A 19,697-nucleotide genomic window follows, 5' to 3' on the forward strand; every position below is an offset into this window, starting at 1 on the left:
GGAGCTGTGCATACAGAATCACTCAGAATCACAGAAGAGGTCATGCTGGAAGGATATCTGGTCCAAGCTCCCTGCTCAAGCAGGACATGCTCCTAGAGGACATGGATTGCATCCAGACAGTTCTTTAATCTCTCAGGTGAGGGAGACTCCACAACCTCTTTGGGCAATCTGTTCCAGTGTGCAGCACAGTAAAGAAATTCTTCCTCATGTTCAGGTGGAACCTTGTCACCCTCCCTTGGGATACTTCTAGACAAAGATGATGTCACCTATCAGTTGTGTCCTTGGGCAGCAGCGGGAATGCTCCCCATGAGTCCACGCCATAGAAGAGATGCACAGGACAGTTCCCAAAATGGGACTGCCAGTTAAATTGCGTTGGACCCACATGACAGGTGGTCAGACCCTGAAATCCTGCCGGGAGCAAACATAAACCACGTACAGGCTCAGGAAGTACTTAAAAGGTACTGGAAGTCTAACACAATCATTGGGGTTGGAAGTGACCTCTGGAGATCATCTATTCAAACCCCCCTGCCAAGGCAAGGGTCCCCTACAGCAGGTGACACAAGAAGGTGTCCAGGTGGGTTTTGAATACCCCCAGGCAGGGAGACGACGACTTCCCTGAGCAGCCTGCTCCAGTGTTCTGCCACCTTCGGTGTACAGAAGTTCTTATGCCGAGGTGAAACTTCTTGTGTTTATGGTCTTTGGTCCTCATACTATCTCTGGGCACCACTGAAAAGTCTGGCACCACCCTCTCAATACCCCCCTTGGAGGCACTAATATGCATTAATGAGATCCTCTCTCAGTCGTCTCTTCTTCAGACTGAACAGGCCCAGCTACTGCAGTCTCTTCTCATGAGAGAGCTGCTCCAGACCCCAAAACACCTTTGTGGCCTCCTCTGGACCTCTTCCAGTACCTCCGTGTTTTTCCTGAGCTGTGCAGCTCAGAGTTGAACACAGCAGTTCAGATACCGCCTCACTAGGGCTGACTACAGGGGCAGGATCACCTCATCGACCTGCTGGCAGCGCTCTTCCGAACGCATCCCAGGATTCCGTTGGCGTGGGTGCAACGCAAGGGCACACCGCCGGCTGCAAGAACGGGGCGGCAGCAGCCGCTGACAAACCGGGGACAAAGGACCTGCGCTGGTGCTCGGCTCGTCGAGCAGGCCGCGCTGCCTCTCTCCGCCGCCCCCGAGCGCGGGCTCTGCCGTGACCCGCCCCCTGTCGCGCCCCCGCCCTCCCGCGCCGGCCCCGCCGCCGGCCGCGCGCACGGCACGGAGCGCGGCCCGGCCCCGGCGGCGGCGGCGGCGGTGAAATGGCGGCGGCGGTGGTGCGGTGTCCGGGCGGGCGGTGGGCGCTGTGCCTGTGCCTGTGCGCGGCGCTGCTGCCGCGGCCGGCGAGGGGCCTCACCGACCGCCTCTACTGCGGCCGCCGAGTCTGCTACGAGGTGCTGGGCGTCAGCCGGCAGGCCAGCAAGACGGAGATCGCCCGCGCCTACCGGCAGCTCGCCCGGCAGTACCACCCCGACCGCTACCGCGGGGAGCCCGCGGGCGGCGAGGGCGGCGGGGCGCAGGCGGCCCACGAGAAGTTCCTGCTCATCGCCGCCGCCTACGAGACCCTCAAGGTGAGAGAGCGGGACCGCCGCCGCGGCCGGAGCCGCTCCGGTAAGCAGTCAGGGAGGGGAGGAGAAACACCCCGAAAAATCCTCCTTCCGTGGGCAGCCCGAGAGTGCTGGAAGGAGGATGGAGTGCTCTTGAAAATCCTTCTGTGTCTAGAATTCGTTCTTTTTAAATTGATGTATTTTATTTTATTTATTTATTTATTTATAACGAACCGTCCGGGCTTTATCTTGGAGGTATACCTTTAAAAGTAGCAGTGACTCGAGTAGCATATGGGATCTGTAAGGGAAGGCTTCTCAGGGCAAAGCATGTGTGACTTGGCAAAGATGGAACCCAGGAATGGAAGAAGGAGACCTGTAAGTGTTTTAAGGCTACAAGGGGTTAGAAAAGGGAACTTTTTTTTTCTTTTTTTTTCTTTTTTTCTCTTTTTTTTTTTCCCCAGGGTGGGAAGGGGGACGGAGTTTGAAAGGAATGCAGTTGATCCTGGCAAAATTAAATTTCCCATCATGCAATTATATGGAGGAAAATGATGAAAAACTCAGAGAATATGAGAACAATGAGGTTTTGAATTGGCCTTCCATTGGACAGATTCCATAGCCCTGTAAACTAATTCCTTTAAGTTTTGTAAAACAATCTCCTAATAGGTTCTTCATCTGAAAATCTTTTCCTGAGCAATACTTATTAACTCTAGTCCATCTGGAATTCCCATTCTGAAGTTAAAAAACTTACTCTGTGGATTTTAGTTGCTTGTCTATTTTCTAGTTTTAAATGCCTTTGCACAGTACCTGCTTATTCATTTTAAGTCTAAACGTGTCATATGTATATGGGCAGAAAAGTGTGAGAACAAATTAATTGAGAGTATGAGAAAAGGACAAATTTCCTCTATTTCATACTCACTTGGGCTGTGGCCAGTTTTACAGCAGCATGGTCCTTAATGAGAAGTAAAACACAGATACAACAGAGCAAGTAAAAGGAGGAATTTAAACCTGAATGAGTTTTACATCTCATCCTGCAGGATGAAGAAACACGTAAAGACTATGACTACATGCTGGATCATCCTGAGGAGTATTACAGGCATTATTACCACTACTACAGCAGGAGACTGGCTCCTAAAGTAGATGTCACAATCGTGATCCTAGTTACAGTGTGTGCCATCTCTGTGTTTCAGGTAAAATTTCATGTTTACATCATACTGTGAATTTCTGAACAAGAAGAGAAGTAGTGGCAGTATTAAATGTGCCATTTAATAAAAAGTGTCTGTGAGGAGCCCTGTTCCTGTGTGCTGTGGTCTCGTTCTGTGTGGTGTTCATAAAAATCCAGAAGTCAGGAGGTACTTAGCAGATTTTTGACTGCCCTTGGTGCCTTGAACAAAGGTAGATATTAGTTTATTTTCATTTTCTTTGAGACAAGAATCTTTTCTGCATCTTTTCTGAACAATTTACTTGGTTCTTCCTGGCAGGCTCAGAGTAGCTCAGGCAGGACTAGTGCCCCAAATAATGTGTGTCTGCCAAGATGCATAAGTAAATTTTTTAAAAAAATGGATTAGTAGCAAACTGAATTCAAGACTTATTTCAGATGATAGGAGAATCAGGAGTTTACTAGTGTGTGAATCTTGCATTGTGGTGTATTTTAAACACCACATGGATGAAGTAATGAGAGAAGCATTCAGTTCAGCAGTTTACTCTGAAGGTGGTAAATCTAAGGCAAGAAAACCCTCTGTGTTTTAAATGAAAATACTTGTGCTGTTGCTGACAAGAGGACAAAAATGCATAACTTCTCTTTAGGATCTTTTAAATCACTGGTTCAAAACATCATTGGAAATACCCAAGAAGTTTAAGAGATGTAGACACAATTTATGCTGTGGTGCAGGTAGCTCAGTGTTTAGTGGGATATTGGAAGTTGGAATAAAAAGTATGTTGATCAGAATTTGATAATTTGGAATAATAAATTCTAATGTCATAGTCAACCAAACACCTAACTTTTCTCCAGAATCAGTTCCAATGCCAAAGTTTCATTTCACGTCTTATTTCTCATTTTGTGTGTAAGTGCAGACACTTTCCTGGAGTCCAGCTAAGTTCTAAATTCAGTGTAAGCATCTCTGTAAACTGGTTTTCCCGTGATGCTTTCTGTTATTTCTGCTTTTTGGCCTTTGCTAGGGCTGTATAGTGGGTTTATGTCTGCACTTTCTCTTGGTAAATGGTGTGAGATGTGTCATTGTTAAAAAAGTTTCATCAGTGAGACATGCTTTTTTGTCCCAAGAATGAAAGTGAGCTGCTAACTTTTCCTCTCTTGTGCCTATCTAGTTTCTTCCATGTTTTCCATGCCTCATCTTAGGTCATTTACAAGACACTGGATGGGTACAACATCAAATCTCAACTAGTCCTTGTGCTTCCTCTGTCTTCAGAAAGAAGCATTCTCAGGCTTGTGCTGTACAGGGCTAGGAGTTGGACTTGATGATCCTTGTGGGTCTCTTCCAATTCAGGATGTTCTATGATTCTGTGTTCACTCAAACAGTATTTTTCTCTGTTTTGTTGTTTGGGAGCTTTTGTCCCCACTCCCTTGAAATCCAGAAGGCAGCTAGAGATAAGAGAGGTATGTTGGGTCTTGCAAAGTAGACACTGCCAGACTGATGAGATTGTCATACTTAATATGTGTTCAGTGAACTGCTTTAAATGGGTAAAAAATTTTATACTAAAATATAATATAGTTTGTATAGTAGCTCCTATATTTCTAAATGTAAGAAGGGGGGCTTTTGAGAATGGCTGGCACAGCCTGGTATTAACTTTATTGCCATCTGCTCAAGAACAAAACTGTTCAGAACATGGCCTTCCTTGGCATCATAAATTGCTGTGAGATACATTTCTATACATTCATTTTCCAGGTGCTTCACTGAGTCTGGAAGGATGATTGTAGCTCCTATGATATCATGGAAGTACTGTTAGCTTCATTTTTTGCCCTTACTTTAATGTAACTGTGATTAAAAATGTGTGACAGCATTACTTTTTTATTTTCCTGGCAAACCCCCGAATAGGAATGTGTCTATATTAAAACATGGTTTTTATGTTTACTGTTCTTAAATTACAGTTCTTCAGCTGGTGGAGTAGTTACAATGAAGCTATCAACTACTTAGCATCTGTGCCAAAATACCGTATACAAGCTACTGAGATTGCCAGGCAACAAGGTTTACTCAACAAGACTAAAGAAAAAGGCAAGAACAGACGGTCTAAAGAAGAAATTCGTGAAGAGGAGGAAGAAATTATCAAAGACATTATTAAAAATAAAATAGATATAAAGGGTGGTTATCAGAAGCCCAAGATATATGATATCCTTTTATTTCAGATCCTTCTTGCTCCTTTTTACTGGTGCAAGTACATAGTTTGGTACTGTTGGTGGATTTATTGTTTCACTATTAAAGGGCAAGAGTATGGTGTGGAAGAGAAGTTGTATATCATACGAAGGTACATGAAAATGTCTCAGTCTCAGTTTGACAGCCTGGAAGATCATCAAAAGGAGACCTTTCTTGAACGGCAGCTATGGATACGAGAAAACTATGAGGTGGGTAACAATACTGAAATCTGCCAGGAAATGAACTTTCTAACACAATTTGAAGTATTAGAAAGCAGGCACTCTTTATTACAGCTCTGGACACACCCAAAGCATGTATCCTCAAATAATGTATAATGTATAATCGAGTGTGTGCTGTGAAAATTTACAGTGGGGTATTTATTCTGTCATGATCATACATATTCATTACAATATACTTCCTAGCTAATACATAAACATCACTTTTCTTAGAGCTAATTTGCATGCATCTGACTCCTGGAAGTCCTATTATGGTTCTAGAGGGCTGTCTGAAGGGGTCTGTGGTGCTTGTATTGACTGAGCACTTCAATATTACAGGTGAACTTTTCTTGAACTTTTTCTTCGGGCCTGTTGCTTTTGCTTCTTTTTACATGGCAAAAACATCCATGTATTCATTATTAACTGTTCATCCACTCGTTCCAGCTACTTTTACATACATTTATCTTTTTTTTTTTTTTTTTTTTTGCTAATTAGTCTTTAAGGTCTATCCAACAGCTTTAGGGAAACTGGAAATTTCTCTTCTCTTCTCTGTTATTTATCAGTAGTCCTGGTGGAAGAACTAATGTTAGCTATCCTGCACTCCCAGAACAGTAATAACAGTGTGCTATTATAGTAGGTTGAAGACTATTGTCTGCTCTCCAAACGGTAATAATTTGTAATAAGAATTACCCATTCTCTTTGAAACTCCTATTTCATCAGTCTTCTAAGCTGTTAATTCCTGGCCCAGGGGGTTTTAATTGTTAGTTTTTGTTTTGGTTTTCCCATCTGTTCTTTGGTAGTTCTTTGTCCTGTGTGAGTCATGGACTGTTCTTGAAGTGCTGTATACCTATTCAAGTAAGGATGGCATAAAAACCACCAGTAGGCATAACTTCTACTCTTGCCATGGACAGATAAAAAAAATCAGTAAGCAACACTACATAGTCATTGTATAATTATTTTAAATTCTGTGGGAGCGGAAAAGGAACATCAGCCACAGCATGGAATTCACACTCCAGAATTACTTGGGATGCTGGGGTTGATGCATGGCGGGTTGATAAAACTCTTCTGTTGTTCCACAGAGGTGGATCTGTGGGCCCTTTGGATGTAAGGTTTCTAAAGAAAAACATGAGAATATGAACTCAGTCTTAAGGGGAAAAGGAGGTGGTGCTGCTGTTGTGCACATGCTGGGAAAAGAGATGGGATGGCAGGACACCAAAGATAAGAGAATGTTCCTTCACCCTCAGACAGGGGTGGATTACTCTACAAACTTGAAGAGGAAAACAGTAAAATAGGTGTTAATGTAAGGAAAGGTTTAGCTGCCATGTTCAATTAGGATGGGTCTGCTAGAAAGCAGTCTGGAAGTCCAAAGACTGAGTAATGCTTCTAGTTAAAGCAGATGTTACTATGGAAAAAGATTGGATGGATATCCTGTAGTAGAGAAAAAACAGCCCCGGTTTCTTACCCATTCAGTTTTTAACTAAGGATGTTTTGGTCACTGAATGTGAAAGAGCTGTATTGGCCACAAGTCTTTTTAGCTCACACTTATCTCCAGCAGTTGATTTTCCCTGATGAATACTTGACAGCTGCCCCTGTATGGTAATATTTATCCAAGATATTTTGCAGCTTTGTAACTTTCTGAAAAGGAAATTGTCTTTGTAGATAATTGCTTTATTCAATTTTTACCTAGTCTCTTGAATGCATTAAGGTTTTAGTGTCTGCTGTGTCATCTGGTAATGAGTTCAATACTTGTAGAAGGTGGTGGAAGAGGATTTTTTTTTAAGTCACTGGGACTCCTACTCATTCCAGTACTACTGGAAATGGAGAATAATCATGCTTTATTCTGTTCTTGTGCTGGCTTGTACTTCTATGTACCACTGCCATATCCTTACTTGAAACACAGTTGCTGTAGTGTTTCTCCCCAAAAGCTTGTCTGTTCCTTCATCACCGGAGATGTGTATCTACATACTGTCCAGTTTTCCAGTGTTGTTTTAGGATGGGAAAGGCCAGGAATTCAATACATAGGTGCATCATAGAGCTCCACAATATTTGTACTGTTTCCTAATGATTCTTAAAACCTTTATGATCACCGAGCATTGAGTTTGTGTATTCATGCAGCCATATATAACATAGTATTTTTAAAATCTTGTTTGTGGACTTTGTTAGCAGTTCTCTAAATTTAATTGGTGTTTGAGTCAGACTAAGTCATGTGACAGATATTTCTTGACAGAATATAATTGTTTATCTTTTAGTACTATAAAGATGCAGAGATATTTGAGATATTCTCAACTTTGTTGAGAACCTTTCTTGGGAACAAAAAGTTCCATAGTGGTATTCTGTTAGATGATGACTTTGAAAAGGGAGAACAGCTAAAATGAGGAGTTGAACAGTTTCATTGAACAGTATATGTGCTGAGAGGGACCCACAAGGTTAACTTTTTAGAACATTATCTGTTGCTTAGTGTGTATTTTGTTGAATTCATTGAGCATCTATTTCTCTAAGAAAAAAAATAAAAATATTACGGGGCTTACAGTTCTGATCTCAGCAAAAGCACAAAGCATCTTGGGCAGCAAGAGACTCTTGGGCTGCAGGTGCTCCAGTGCTTTCTGTTGGTCAAGGTCTACTTTTACACTGCAATCCAGTCTTCTGTAAGAACAATAGGGTGGCAAATGATTGAATTATAAACACACTCCACTTGAGGCTCAGTTAAGCTGTTTCTTCATTCTTATTAGAAACTTCTGTCTGTCTTACCAGGTGTATAAACGAGAACAAGAGGAGGAGCTAAAGAAGAAGATGGCCATGGATCCCCGATGGAAGAGATACCGGCGGTGGATGAAAAATGAAGGACCTGGAAGACTGACTTTTATTGATGATTGAAAGTTGCTGAATGAAATGTGTGTTGCTGAAAGTGATTTGCAAAACTTTTCATTACATCATTCAGAGTTTTGTCTGCTGTGGCTTAGCAGTGATCTAAAACTCAGGAACTACTACATCAGGCCGAAGCATAATACAGGTTTACCATTTTTATAAATCAGACCTATTAAACAGGCTCAGCCTAATGTATATATACCATTTACTTGGGGATATCAGTGTGGAATTCATTATTCCAAGCAATGTATTTTTGCTAGATACTTCATCATCAATGAAACCATAACTCTAGTCTTTCTGAAGATGTTAGTTCAAACCTTGACAAGTTCCAGTTTTCCTCTTTAAATTGAAGGGTTCTTCAGTGGAAACTGAAAATGCTTGTAAAGGATTCCGAAGCAAGGACCATTTTCAGTTTTCCTCTCTTTCCCACTACTATTCAATCTAATTTCTAAGATGCCAAATTGTTTTGGTTTTTTTTTTCCATGTAAACAATATGGGGATTATACAAGACTACTGCTACTCCTGCTTCACTTGGAAATGGATTTTATTCTTTGTGGGAATAAATGATGCATGATTGATCATCATTGTGATGCAAACAAGCCTTAATTCTTTGTTCTACAGAGTAATTCATGAAGCAGTATGCTTGGATATTTTGTGGTTTTTCATCTTGTACATTGGATTATACCTGCTTTTTCAGAACAAGTATACTAGTGAATATTAGTCTATTAAATGTGACGTTTCTTTCACTAAAGTATTGGTTAAAGGGAAAAATGACCCTTTTGTTTAAAAGGGCAATTTTGATGCCTTATGTAAATAAAATTTTATATATACAGACAATTAGTTTCAAATTCTAAATCTTAAATATTCATTACATTTATCTCTTCTGATCAGACCTCTGAGTACTTAGAATAAATAATGCATAACAGCAGTCTGTGGTTTGCTCTGTAACAGCCCAGGTCAGAGAGTTTCTGTGATTTGCTGGTAAAAGGGATTCTGCTGCCTTATTCCTCTTCAGTAATTTTACTGAGGAAGGAAAGATGAGTGCATAGTCTTTCTCCTGTCACCACACCTGTAAAAGTGAGTTCTGTATAAGGAAACTGCTGAAAACAGTGCCTTGTTAGCTGCCTTCTGTGGAGATTGGTTCTGGGAGTGCAGGTTTTGAACTTGCTTCTCCTGACCTTTTGCACATTTTTGAAATGTTCCAGTTTTCTGTTTAAAATAATATACTCAAAACCGTATGTTGTAGTTTTATGCCTAGCTGGAGATGACACACCTCATATCCACTTGTTCAACTCCCCAATCTTTTCCCCCCACCCTGATAGAATGGGGACAAGAATCAAAGTAAAACTTGTATGTTGAGATAAGAACAGTTTAATAACTGAAAATAAAGTAAAATACAGTAAGAATGGGAAATAATAAAAAAACCACAAACAAGTGATGCACGATGCAGTTGCTCACCAGGCACTGACCGATACCAGACTCCCCTGCCTGTACCCAGGATCCACTGGTCTTCTGGATAGCCTCCCAGTTTATATATCAGGCATGATGTTCTCTGGTGTGGAGTATCCCTTTGGCCAGTTGAGGTCACTTGTCCCTCCCAGATCTTTTTTTTGGTGTATCTTCTCACAGGCAGAGCATGAGACAAGGTGAGAAAAGTCCTTGACTTCAGATAAGCACAGTTTAGCAAAACCCAAAACATCACTGCGTTATCAACCCCATTCTCATTTTAAATCTGAAACAGCACTGTAACAGCTACTGAGAAGAAATTACCCTAGCTGTAACCAGGACAATACCCACCACTTAATCCGTATCATCTGTGTCATGCAAAGTTTTACGCTCCCCAATATCCCATCACCTTCCCTTTCTGTGTTGATAGATACACAAACATCATTCTTTTAGTCAATGGAACACTCTGTTAAGTGTTCATAAAACATCCACACAATTAAAAAAACAAGTTTGTTGAATTAATTTAGTCCATGACTTTGGCCTTCATCTTCGGTAACAGTCTTTGAAGCAGAAAAGATGGTGTGAGGTGTTAGATTATTGCATGCTGCACATTTGAGCCAGTTGTGATCCCAGTACTGCTGCACTTGTTCAGTTTTATCCAAGTTCATTCTCTGTGAGTGCAAAAATCAGAGGGGAGTCAGGCTGAGGTCCCAGAGCAGTAGTTAGGATCAATGCTGTGAGGTGATACACACACAGCTGTTATTGCCACTTCTACACAGAAGTGGCAATAGTGTTGCATAGTGATGGACATCATACAGTTTAATTCACTGGCTATTTTCACCTAAAATCTAATCACCTTGAGGCACACACAGAGCTTCCCCATCCTCCAACACTACACACCAAGTGCACCTTGGACCTTGAGAAAAAGCAATCATGCAGATGGGTTTGCCTTTGCCTGGGGCAGGAATAACCCAGACTGTTTTCCCCTGCATGTTTTTAGTATGCACTACAGGTAATTTATCCCCTTCTACCCTACATAAGAACTTCGGGCAGGGCCAGCCTGGTTGGCAGATCCACTGGTATCTAACCAGGTGGCCTTTGCTAAATGTGTATCCCAGCATTTGAATGTCCCACCATTCATTGCTCTCAGTGTAGTCTTTAGCAGTCCATTACATTATTCATTCTTTCCAGTCTGGTGCACGGTAGGGAATGATACATCCACTCAGTGCCATGTTCTTTGCCCCAAAACTCTATGAGGATGTTTAGGAAGGAAGTTCCATTGTCTGATTCAGATCTTTCTGGGGTGCCATGTTGCCACAGGGCTAGCTTTTCCAGGCCCAGGATGGTGTTCCAGGCAGTGGTGTGAGGCACAGGGCATGTCCCCAGCCATCTGGTGTCTGATTCCACCACTGTTAGCACATGGCACTTGCCATTACAGATTTGGAGGGATGTGATAGGTCAATCTACCAGGAGTCCCCATATCTGTATTTCAGCCATCATACTCCATACCAAAGAGGCTTTAACTGCTTGGCCTGCTTTATGGCTGCTCATGTTTCACATTCATGGATAACCTGTGAGATAGTGTCCTTGGTTAAGTCCACTTCTCAGTCCCAAGTACACTGCTATGTTGCATCTCTTCCTTGGTGTCCCAAAGTGTCATGGGGAGAAAGCTAGAAATAATTTACCCTTGAGCTGCCAGTCCAGGACCACTGAGACTCCTGAGTCCTGGAAGCCTGGTCCACCTCCTGGTTATTCTGATGTTCTCCAGTGGCACCAGAAGGAGAGGTAATATGTGCTGGAGAGGCCCCACTATGTAATAAATTACCAGAAAGGAAGGAGCAATATGCCTTTTTCATTTGGGTCCTTGCTGTCTTGTGGGAAAGCACCAGGGATGGAAATCAGCCGTATAGAGTCCCCCACAATAAGTCACAGAAACTGCTGAAGGACAATACCGTGCTTGGGTATGTGACGTACCTTCACAACCAGGGTCTCCATCCAGGCAGCAATATCCTGCCACAGTGCAGCAGCCCAAATGTGTTTACCTCTATACTGCCAAGTATTCTGCTTCCTTTACTGCAAGGCCATTGGCCATTTCTCTCGTTCAGCAGTGTCTGAGGTCAGCTTCCTGTCTTTCACCTCTGCAAACTGACTCAATTCGCCTCCTTCATCAGTTTCTGTGCCTTGTTTTGGGGGACCCCATGCAGCTGCTTTCCACCTCTGGTGCTTTCCCACAAGACAGCAAGGACCCAAATGAAAAAGGCGTATTGCTCCTTCCTTTCTGGTAATTTATTACATAGTGAGCCCTCTCCAGCACATATTACCTCTCCTTCAGGTGACATTCCAAAATCTTTGCCTTCTGGTCAGTCCATGATCTTTTCTAAGATTCCTGGATGATGAGGTTTCCTATTCAAGCTTGTTGTGCAACCAGTGCAACCCACTTACTCCAGGTAGCATTGGTTGCATGGTGTGTAGAGGAGATCCTCCCGCTGAACATTCAGCCCATCACATGGGTTGCTTTGATAACCCATTTTTGACAACCCATTTTTGACAACTTTGACAACCCATCATTTGCCAATGCTGGTTGCTTAGACAACCAGCAAACCAGGAGGAGCTGTGCTTCAGTACCAATCACCTCTGAACTGGCTTGGACACCATAAGCTTCAGTTGGAATAAAGTAGGCTTCAGACTCTTTGTATGCCCAATTTCAAAAACCTAAGGGTCAACCTCAATCCTCACCTGGTGCTTTCTGTCAGAGGCTCCAGGAAGAACCGCTCTCTTCAGCTACAGTATTAGGGGCATTTTTCACATCTTGCCCTATTCAGACTGGCCCAAGAGATACACCATGAATTATCTCCTGTTTGATTTATTCAAAGGCTTTTTGCTGCTCAGGGCACCATTCAAAATAATTCTTCTTCTGTGTCACTTGCTAGAGGGAGCTTACAATCAAACTAATTTGAAATGTCCATTCTCCAAAATCTCACAGTGCCTAAAAAAACTGGTGTTTATTTCTAGTTAGCTGGTGGGCACATCACTTACTAATCATGCCCATTGGGATCTGGTGATGCCCATCCTGCTATTTCATTCCTCCAAATTTCATGTCCTTTGCAGGTCCCATTACCTTACCTTGATTTATGGAAAAAATGGGGTTTAGAAGGATTTGGATTATTTTCTTTTGTTCTGCAAAAACTTCACCTGCTGTGTTGCTCCATACAGTGATGTTATCAATATATTCCAGGTGTTCTGGAGCTTCACCCTGCCCCAGTGCAGTCTGGATCAGTCCATCAGCAGATGGTGAGCTGTGTTTTCACCCCAGCACAGTCAGTTCCAGCTCTTCTGGACATCCCTCCAAGTGAAAACAAACTGTGGCCTGCCTGCTGCTGCCAGAGGGATTGAGAAAAACACATCAGCAATGTCAGTGGTGGCACCACTGGGCTGCCTTTGGCTCATGTTCACATTGAAGCTCCAGAATGTTGGGTGTGGCAGCACCCAGAGGTGGCATTCATCCAGGCAGTGAAAAACCTCTGGGTCCCCATCCCCATTAGACTCACACTTGCCATAAGGGGCTGTCCAAGGGTAAGCAGCTCCTGCTGGTCACCCCTTGGCTCTCCAGTCAGCAAACCACCCACAGGGAGGAGTTACAGAGTCTTGGCTGGAGCCTCTTATTACCTCCCGTGCACCACTGTGGTAGTGACTGGCACCTGCTGCTCTTCAGCCTCCAGCAACCCCACATCAGAGGAGTCCTCTGAGGGACCAGGCAAGGTAGACAGATGCCTCATTTCCTCTTCCTCTGGGGAAGTTTTACCAAAAGCCTCCCATCCCTCTTGGATCTCTGAAATATCATGTCTTGGCACAGTCTAGTCCAAGGATGCATGGAGCCTCTCATCCAGGCACACCAGGGTGCTTTTGCCTTTAATTCCCAGTCAGACTAATCTTAGCCTGCAATAGAGTCAGCTGTTTGGATTCCCCTGTCACTCCAGAAATACAAATGGATTCTGTCCCTATGTAGCTTGATGGCAGTAGGATACAATGTGCACCAGGGGCTACCAAAGCCTTGTAATCCTGTGGGGCTGCTGTGCCAGGCCTTTGAATCCACACAGTCCAGTAAACCTAGTTAGCCCTCTCCTCCACCTGGCTAGAGGCAGGGCCCCTCTAATACTGATTTCAAGGTTACCCACTAACACCTTGTAGAAATGGATTAGACCTTATCTCCATAGTGTCAGTAATATGATCAGACTTTCCAGTCTGCCTGGAAAACTGTCTGCTGGAGATTGGAGCAGCAATCTCCTTGGAAAAAAAATTGCACCATGGCTTTTCCCCCCGCAATTCCCATATCTGTGCATCTAGGATCAAGGTGGATTGTTCATTCCACTTCCTCATATCCTCCCCATGGTCCTGCTGGTAAAACCACAGGGTACCCTGTGTGTACCTTCTATATCCTCTCTCTTAACCAAGAGGACACCTACTGTCGATTGTAGAAATAGGGGGCTGTGGAGGAAGCCCAGCCTGACAGGAATCCTCCCCTGGAGATCTGTCCCCTAAGATAAGACAAAACCACCTAGTCATGGTGACTAAGCTGTGGACCCCTTCCTGCTTCACGACCCCCTGTTATCTCCCTGTTAAGTTTTGGTCATCTTAGCCTGGTCTCAGACTGTTGGTCCCCTTCTAGATTCTCCCCTTCCCTATCGAAACACCAGCTTTTGCCCACTTCTGGGTTAGACCATCACTGGCCCCCTGCACTGAAGCCTGCACTAAAGACTTTCTGTGGAATGCCATATGATCTTCCCATCTCTTGTCTGCGCCGGCTGGAGTGACCCCTGAATGGAGCCAGCTGGGCTGAACAGAGCTGATCACAGAGCAGCAATCACTTGTGAAAGAGCTGGTCACCTGAAGCCTTTTTCCATGCTCCTAAGGGTTACCCCTGGCTGGAGACTGCCTGGAAACCCTGGCAGCTCTCCCCCAGGACGTCTATCTGTCTATCTGGGCTTGTTGCTGGCAGAAGCTGGCGTTGGACAGGCCCCCAGGACCCAGATGCAACAGGGGGCCCTGCAGGTGAGGAGTAGGACTCTGAAATGCTGAAAAGCTTGACTCAGTTTATCTTGCAGTTTATCTGATAGCTTTTCCACAGCTGCAGTGATGGGAGAAGAAATACTGTCTTTGTATTCCTGGGTGTGAAAAATCACCTTCTGTTGGCTGTGCATCATCTTTAGAAACAATAGTTGAGAAGGGGCTGGCATGCGCTGTTGGCACTCTCTAAAAATTTTCACCATGAATCATTGATGTAAGACATCACCTGGACCTGGGGGGAGCTGTGCATTGTCTAGATCAAAATATATAATTTCTCATATGGGTAATTCCCTCAGGTATTTAATACCTTTCTCTATTGAAGCCCATTTGCTTAATTTACATGGAATAGCTTCTTTATAGGGACACCTTGCTCTCACACTTGATAAGAGTCAGCTCCACAGACAAAGGGCTTGTATCTTTTTTCACATTGCTTTGTCAGTGGCTGGTTTCTCAGCAGAGTGATCCCATCTCCCTGCCTTCCTTACTCTCTTAATGCCACACTGCTGGCTCTGCTGTGCCAGCTCTGGAGCAGCCGGGTGATTATACACCCACCTGGACAATGACTGAAATCTCCTCATATGTCCCAGCTCACTCAGGGAAAGGGATAAAGTTGTGGCTGGCTCTTCTGTTTCCTCTTCCAGTTCCTGTGATGGCCTTGATGATGGCTCTGTAATTCACCCTTCTGATGGTACTGCTTCTTTGTCCTCTTTATTCTTCCTGTCCTCCTTGACTGTTTTTGCTAAAGGTTTTTTACAGAGTGACTTTCATGCACATTTCTTCTGCTTCTCTGCAGGGGTAATTGACACTGGCACCTGCAGATTCTGTTTCAGTGGTTTCAGTGGCAGTTCCTGTCGCTGGGATTGGAGCAGCTGCAGTGTCTCACAGTGGCTGGAGCAGCTGCATGGCCGATTTTCATCTCATGGTCAGATTCAGAGATCTTCTTTTCCCCCTGACAATACTAAGCACTATTGACCACAGCTTAATAAGCCTGGGCCAGGCCACAACATGTTGCAGTGGTCTAGATCCTCTGGGCTGCCAGGGTGACAGCACACTTTTAAAAAGTAGTTTACTAGTTTTCTGGATTTTGTACTTGCTCAGGGGTAAGGCAGGAACATCTTGAAGGTGCCCACTGCCCTATGTACTTGCTCATAAAATCCCACACACCCTGCCACTCCAAACTATTCAGCTGTTCTGGTAAAAGCTAGGGTAGAGTTAATTTCTTTTCAGTGGCTGTTACACTGCTGTGTTTTGGATTTAGAATATCATTCAGCAGGTGGTGAGCAATTGCACTGTAGATAACTTGTTTGTTTTCTTTTTATTATCAGTATTATTATTTCCCATTATTATTGTATTTTACTTTATTTTCAAAGTGTTCTCATTACAACACACAAATTTTACTCAGATCATTCTCCCCATTGTACTGGGTTGGAGGTGGAGAAGAGGGGGTGGAGTTGAGCAAGTGGTTAATTTCCATCTGGCCTTAAACCACAACAGTCCTTTTGGCATGGACCGTAAAGGTTGATATAAGAACAGGTCTGACCAAAGTTTGTTAAAGAAAATGGTTATAAACATTCATTGTAATAGTTTAACAGTTGCTAGTTACAATGTGGACTTATTTCCTCTCATATTTGTAACATTTTGTTTGTACTGTACCAGTCATACTTGCAGTACTTGATCTCAGTGGTGTATTTTGTAGGAGGGGACTATGATATGACAGTGCCTCTGGCCAGGACACCAGTCAGGTGTATGTATTTAGCATTGCAGGCACCTCTATTCTTTACTGTGAATGATTAATAATCTTTGTATTTTTCTCCTCAGAGGAACGACCTAAGGGGGAACACCTTCATTTTTTTTACTCTCTCCTTTTTTCCTTTCTAGCCCTCCAGGATGGTTATGGTAGTCAAGAATTTTTAGGATTTTGAATATCCTTTGATTATTTTGAAACTCAAAAAAAAAAAACCCTGGTCTTTTTACTAGGAGCCAGCACGTTGTTGCCAATGGCTCAAGTCTTCTTTAACACCAGATAAAAAATTGAGAATGTTACCCAGAGATCTGCCTGAAAGGTGGACAGTTTAGAGTGGTAGGAAGGACTGCTAAATTAAAACTTGTATGTTGAGATAAGAACAATTTGATAATTGAAAATAAAATAAAATAATATAACAGTGATAACAAAAAGGGAAAAAAACAAGTGATGCACAATGCAATTGCTTACCACCCACTGACTGACACCAGAGGCCCCTTCTCAAACCCAGATTGATAACTCCAGTTATCAATCCCCAGTTTAGGTACTGGGCAGGACATTCTATGGTATGGAATATCCATGTGATCAGTTTCAACCACCTGTCCCTGCTATGCTCCCTCCCAGTACGGGAGAGCATGAGAAAAGGAGGAAACAAAAAGTCCTTGACTTTGGATTAACAAGACTTAGCAAAAACCAAAACATCAGTATGTTATCAACACTATTCTCATCCAAAACACTGCACTGTTACAGCTACTGAGAAGAAATTGACTCTATCCCAGCTGAAACCAGAACAGCATGATAGAAGTAGTATGCTGAATTTCTGTACACAGTAGTGAAATTGAAGAGGAACTGCTAGATTGTTCCTTCACCATCATCATGTTGAGTATATAGTAGCAATGAACTTAATTCATCTAATTATCAATTAAAATATAAAAATTGTTAAAAAAGGTATACAGAAAAAGCTGTGCTTGTTTTTATGAAGTAATCTTAGGGACACTGCAGAGATATTTATGAAGTGAGAAACCACAATTTCGGTGTATTACTGCTTCATTCCTGAAAACACAATCAGTCTCCTGCCAGAGTAGAAGAGGAAAGAATTAATTGCTGCTGTAGAAAGAGAGAATGAAGCTAAGCAGAAATAGAGTGGTGCTGATTATTAGAAAAGACAATTATAGCTGGAAATGTACAAGGCAATTGTATACAAGAGGATCTAAATCTGTGTGTGCAGTTTCACAGGCTAATAGCTCTGGTGCTCTTGACCTTCTGCCTCATTTTGCTCAGTCCTTTTCCAAGCCAAATGTTTGGGTTATGCAGATATGAAGCCGAAAGATGGATCTGTTTTTCCTTGTTGTCTGCCTTCCTTGTAATCAAGATCAATTTCATGACGTGATAGTATAGCGGAAATCAGCGCAATGGAGATACAGTCCTGGCAGAGGACAGAGCCGTATCTTTCAGAGGCAATGATGTTCTGTCTCTAGCACTTGTGGCCTGATACCAAGTGGCTGGAGAAGTCAGATGTATCATACAACCTGCTGGAAATGAGCCATTTTGCTGGCTCATTTTGGAGTTCCCTCTTCTCTAGACATCTCACTGTTTGAAAATAATCAGATGCAGACACAAATTCATAGAATGTAGCAAAAATGTGCTGGGCAGAAACACTGCAGTCACATTCCTGTGATAAAGATAGAAAAAAACTCAGGTGTCTTTAGAAAACTCATTGGCAGAGGCTACAAAGCATTTCTAGGATATCATGGTAATACTAAATTATGTCTGTCTTAAATTTTTATATATAAAAACTTATAAATTTTCAGAGATAAATTTTGAGAGACTGCTGAGAGTTACAATAGCAGGCCAAGTATAGCCAGTGTGGTTAAATTGACTTGAGAGAGAAATGTCTACATGAACAAATATTGCTGATATGGGTAGTGGTGAGATCATTGTGGGAAAAGGGTTACAAAGTATTAGGATCTTGGAGAAGATTCAGTGTGTCTTTCCCAAGTCCATGCTGAGGCTCTGACTCCATGTGCATGCCTGGTTGTCCCTACAGAATAATAGAATCATTAAAGTTGGAAAAGACCATTAATACCATTGTTCTGCTGGACCTGAGCTGAACTTTGCTCAAAAATCTGTAGGGAATACCTTCCCAAATGACCAAGAGTGACCACTAGAGACCCCCAAAGAGGCCCATGCAGGTGTGACACATCATAAGGCTGTGCAAACTAAATGACTATGCCCGAGGTAGCTGGCAACTAGGTATTAGATAGGTGGGTTTATGTAAAATTTTGTACATAAATTCTCTTGGTTTTTACACCTTGGTGTGCTTGATTTGTAGGAAAACTTACTCCTCACTACAATAAGCAATATCTCTGTGTTCCTAAAATGTCTGAGTTCCAAAAATTTGGCAATACCAGCACCTCAATGTTTTTCTTGTTGTGAGAGGCCCAGACACACGACCAGGTGTGGCCTCACCATTGCCAAATACAGAGGGGCAGTCTCTGCCCTGCTCCTGCTGGCCACACTATTGCTGATCCAAGTGAGGTTGCCATTGGCCTTCTCGGTCACCTGGGCACACCCTGGCTCATGTTCAGCTGCTGTTGACCAGCACCCCCAGGTCCTTTTCTGCCAGGCAGCTCTCCAGATGCTCGGTTCCAGCCTGCAGCACTGCCTAGGGTGCTGTGACCCAAAAAGCACTCTGCACTTGGTCTTGTGGAACCTCATGCAATTGGCCACAGTCCATCAATCCAGGCTGTCCTCATCCCTCTGCAGAGTCTTCCTGCCCTGCAGATCAACACTCCCACTCAGCTTGGTGTCATCTGTGAACCCGATGAATGTGGAGCTTATGCTCTCATCCAGGTAGCTGATGAAGACATTGAACAGTGCTAGTCCAAGTACTGACCCCTGGGGAACACCACCAGTGACCAGCTACCATCTGGATTTAACTACACCACAGCTTTTTTGGTCCCAGCCATCCCACCATGGTTCCTTAGCCACCATGAGCTGACAGTTTCTACAGGAGAATTCTGTGGGGGATGGTGCCAAAGGCTATGCTGAAGTCTAAGGAGATGATATCCACAGCCTTTTCCTTGTTCTCTAGTTGTGTCACCTTGCTACACAAGGACATTTGTTGGTCAGGCAGGACCTGTCTTCCACAAATCCGTTCTGTCTGAGCCTGAACTCCTGGTTGTCCTGTTTTATGTTCAGAGCAACCATTTTATGCTATAAGCTTCAGCCCTACAACTTTTAAACAAGCCAGCAAACTAACAGCTGGCAAACCCCTGCCAAAGAGTGAGAGGACTTAGTTATGGTCACTGCTGAAATGGTGGTGAACAGTGCTGTGTGGGGAGAGGGGAGATGCAGCAACATTGGGAGCAGCTGCCAGGCACTTGGAGCCTAGCAGCTGCCTGTGGG

At 43.4% G+C, this 19,697-nt stretch overlaps 1 protein-coding gene across 1 annotated transcript; it reads left to right on the plus strand.

The window, feature by feature from the left end:
* Positions 1 to 1,304: 1,304 nt before the first annotated feature.
* On the plus strand, positions 1,305 to 8,875 carry DNAJC25 (DnaJ heat shock protein family (Hsp40) member C25). Its single transcript, XM_015652637.3, has 4 exons — positions 1,305 to 1,617; positions 2,628 to 2,780; positions 4,697 to 5,167; positions 7,925 to 8,875. The coding sequence occupies exons 1-4, from the start codon at positions 1,309 to 1,311 to the stop codon at positions 8,045 to 8,047; spliced, it is 1,056 nt and encodes a 351-aa protein (XP_015508123.1). The 5' UTR covers positions 1,305 to 1,308; the 3' UTR covers positions 8,048 to 8,875.
* Positions 8,876 to 19,697: the final 10,822 nt, after the last annotated feature.

This window comes from Parus major, chromosome Z, assembly GCF_001522545.3.
Source record: "Parus major isolate Abel chromosome Z, Parus_major1.1, whole genome shotgun sequence".
Taxonomy (NCBI): domain Eukaryota; kingdom Metazoa; phylum Chordata; class Aves; order Passeriformes; family Paridae; genus Parus; species Parus major.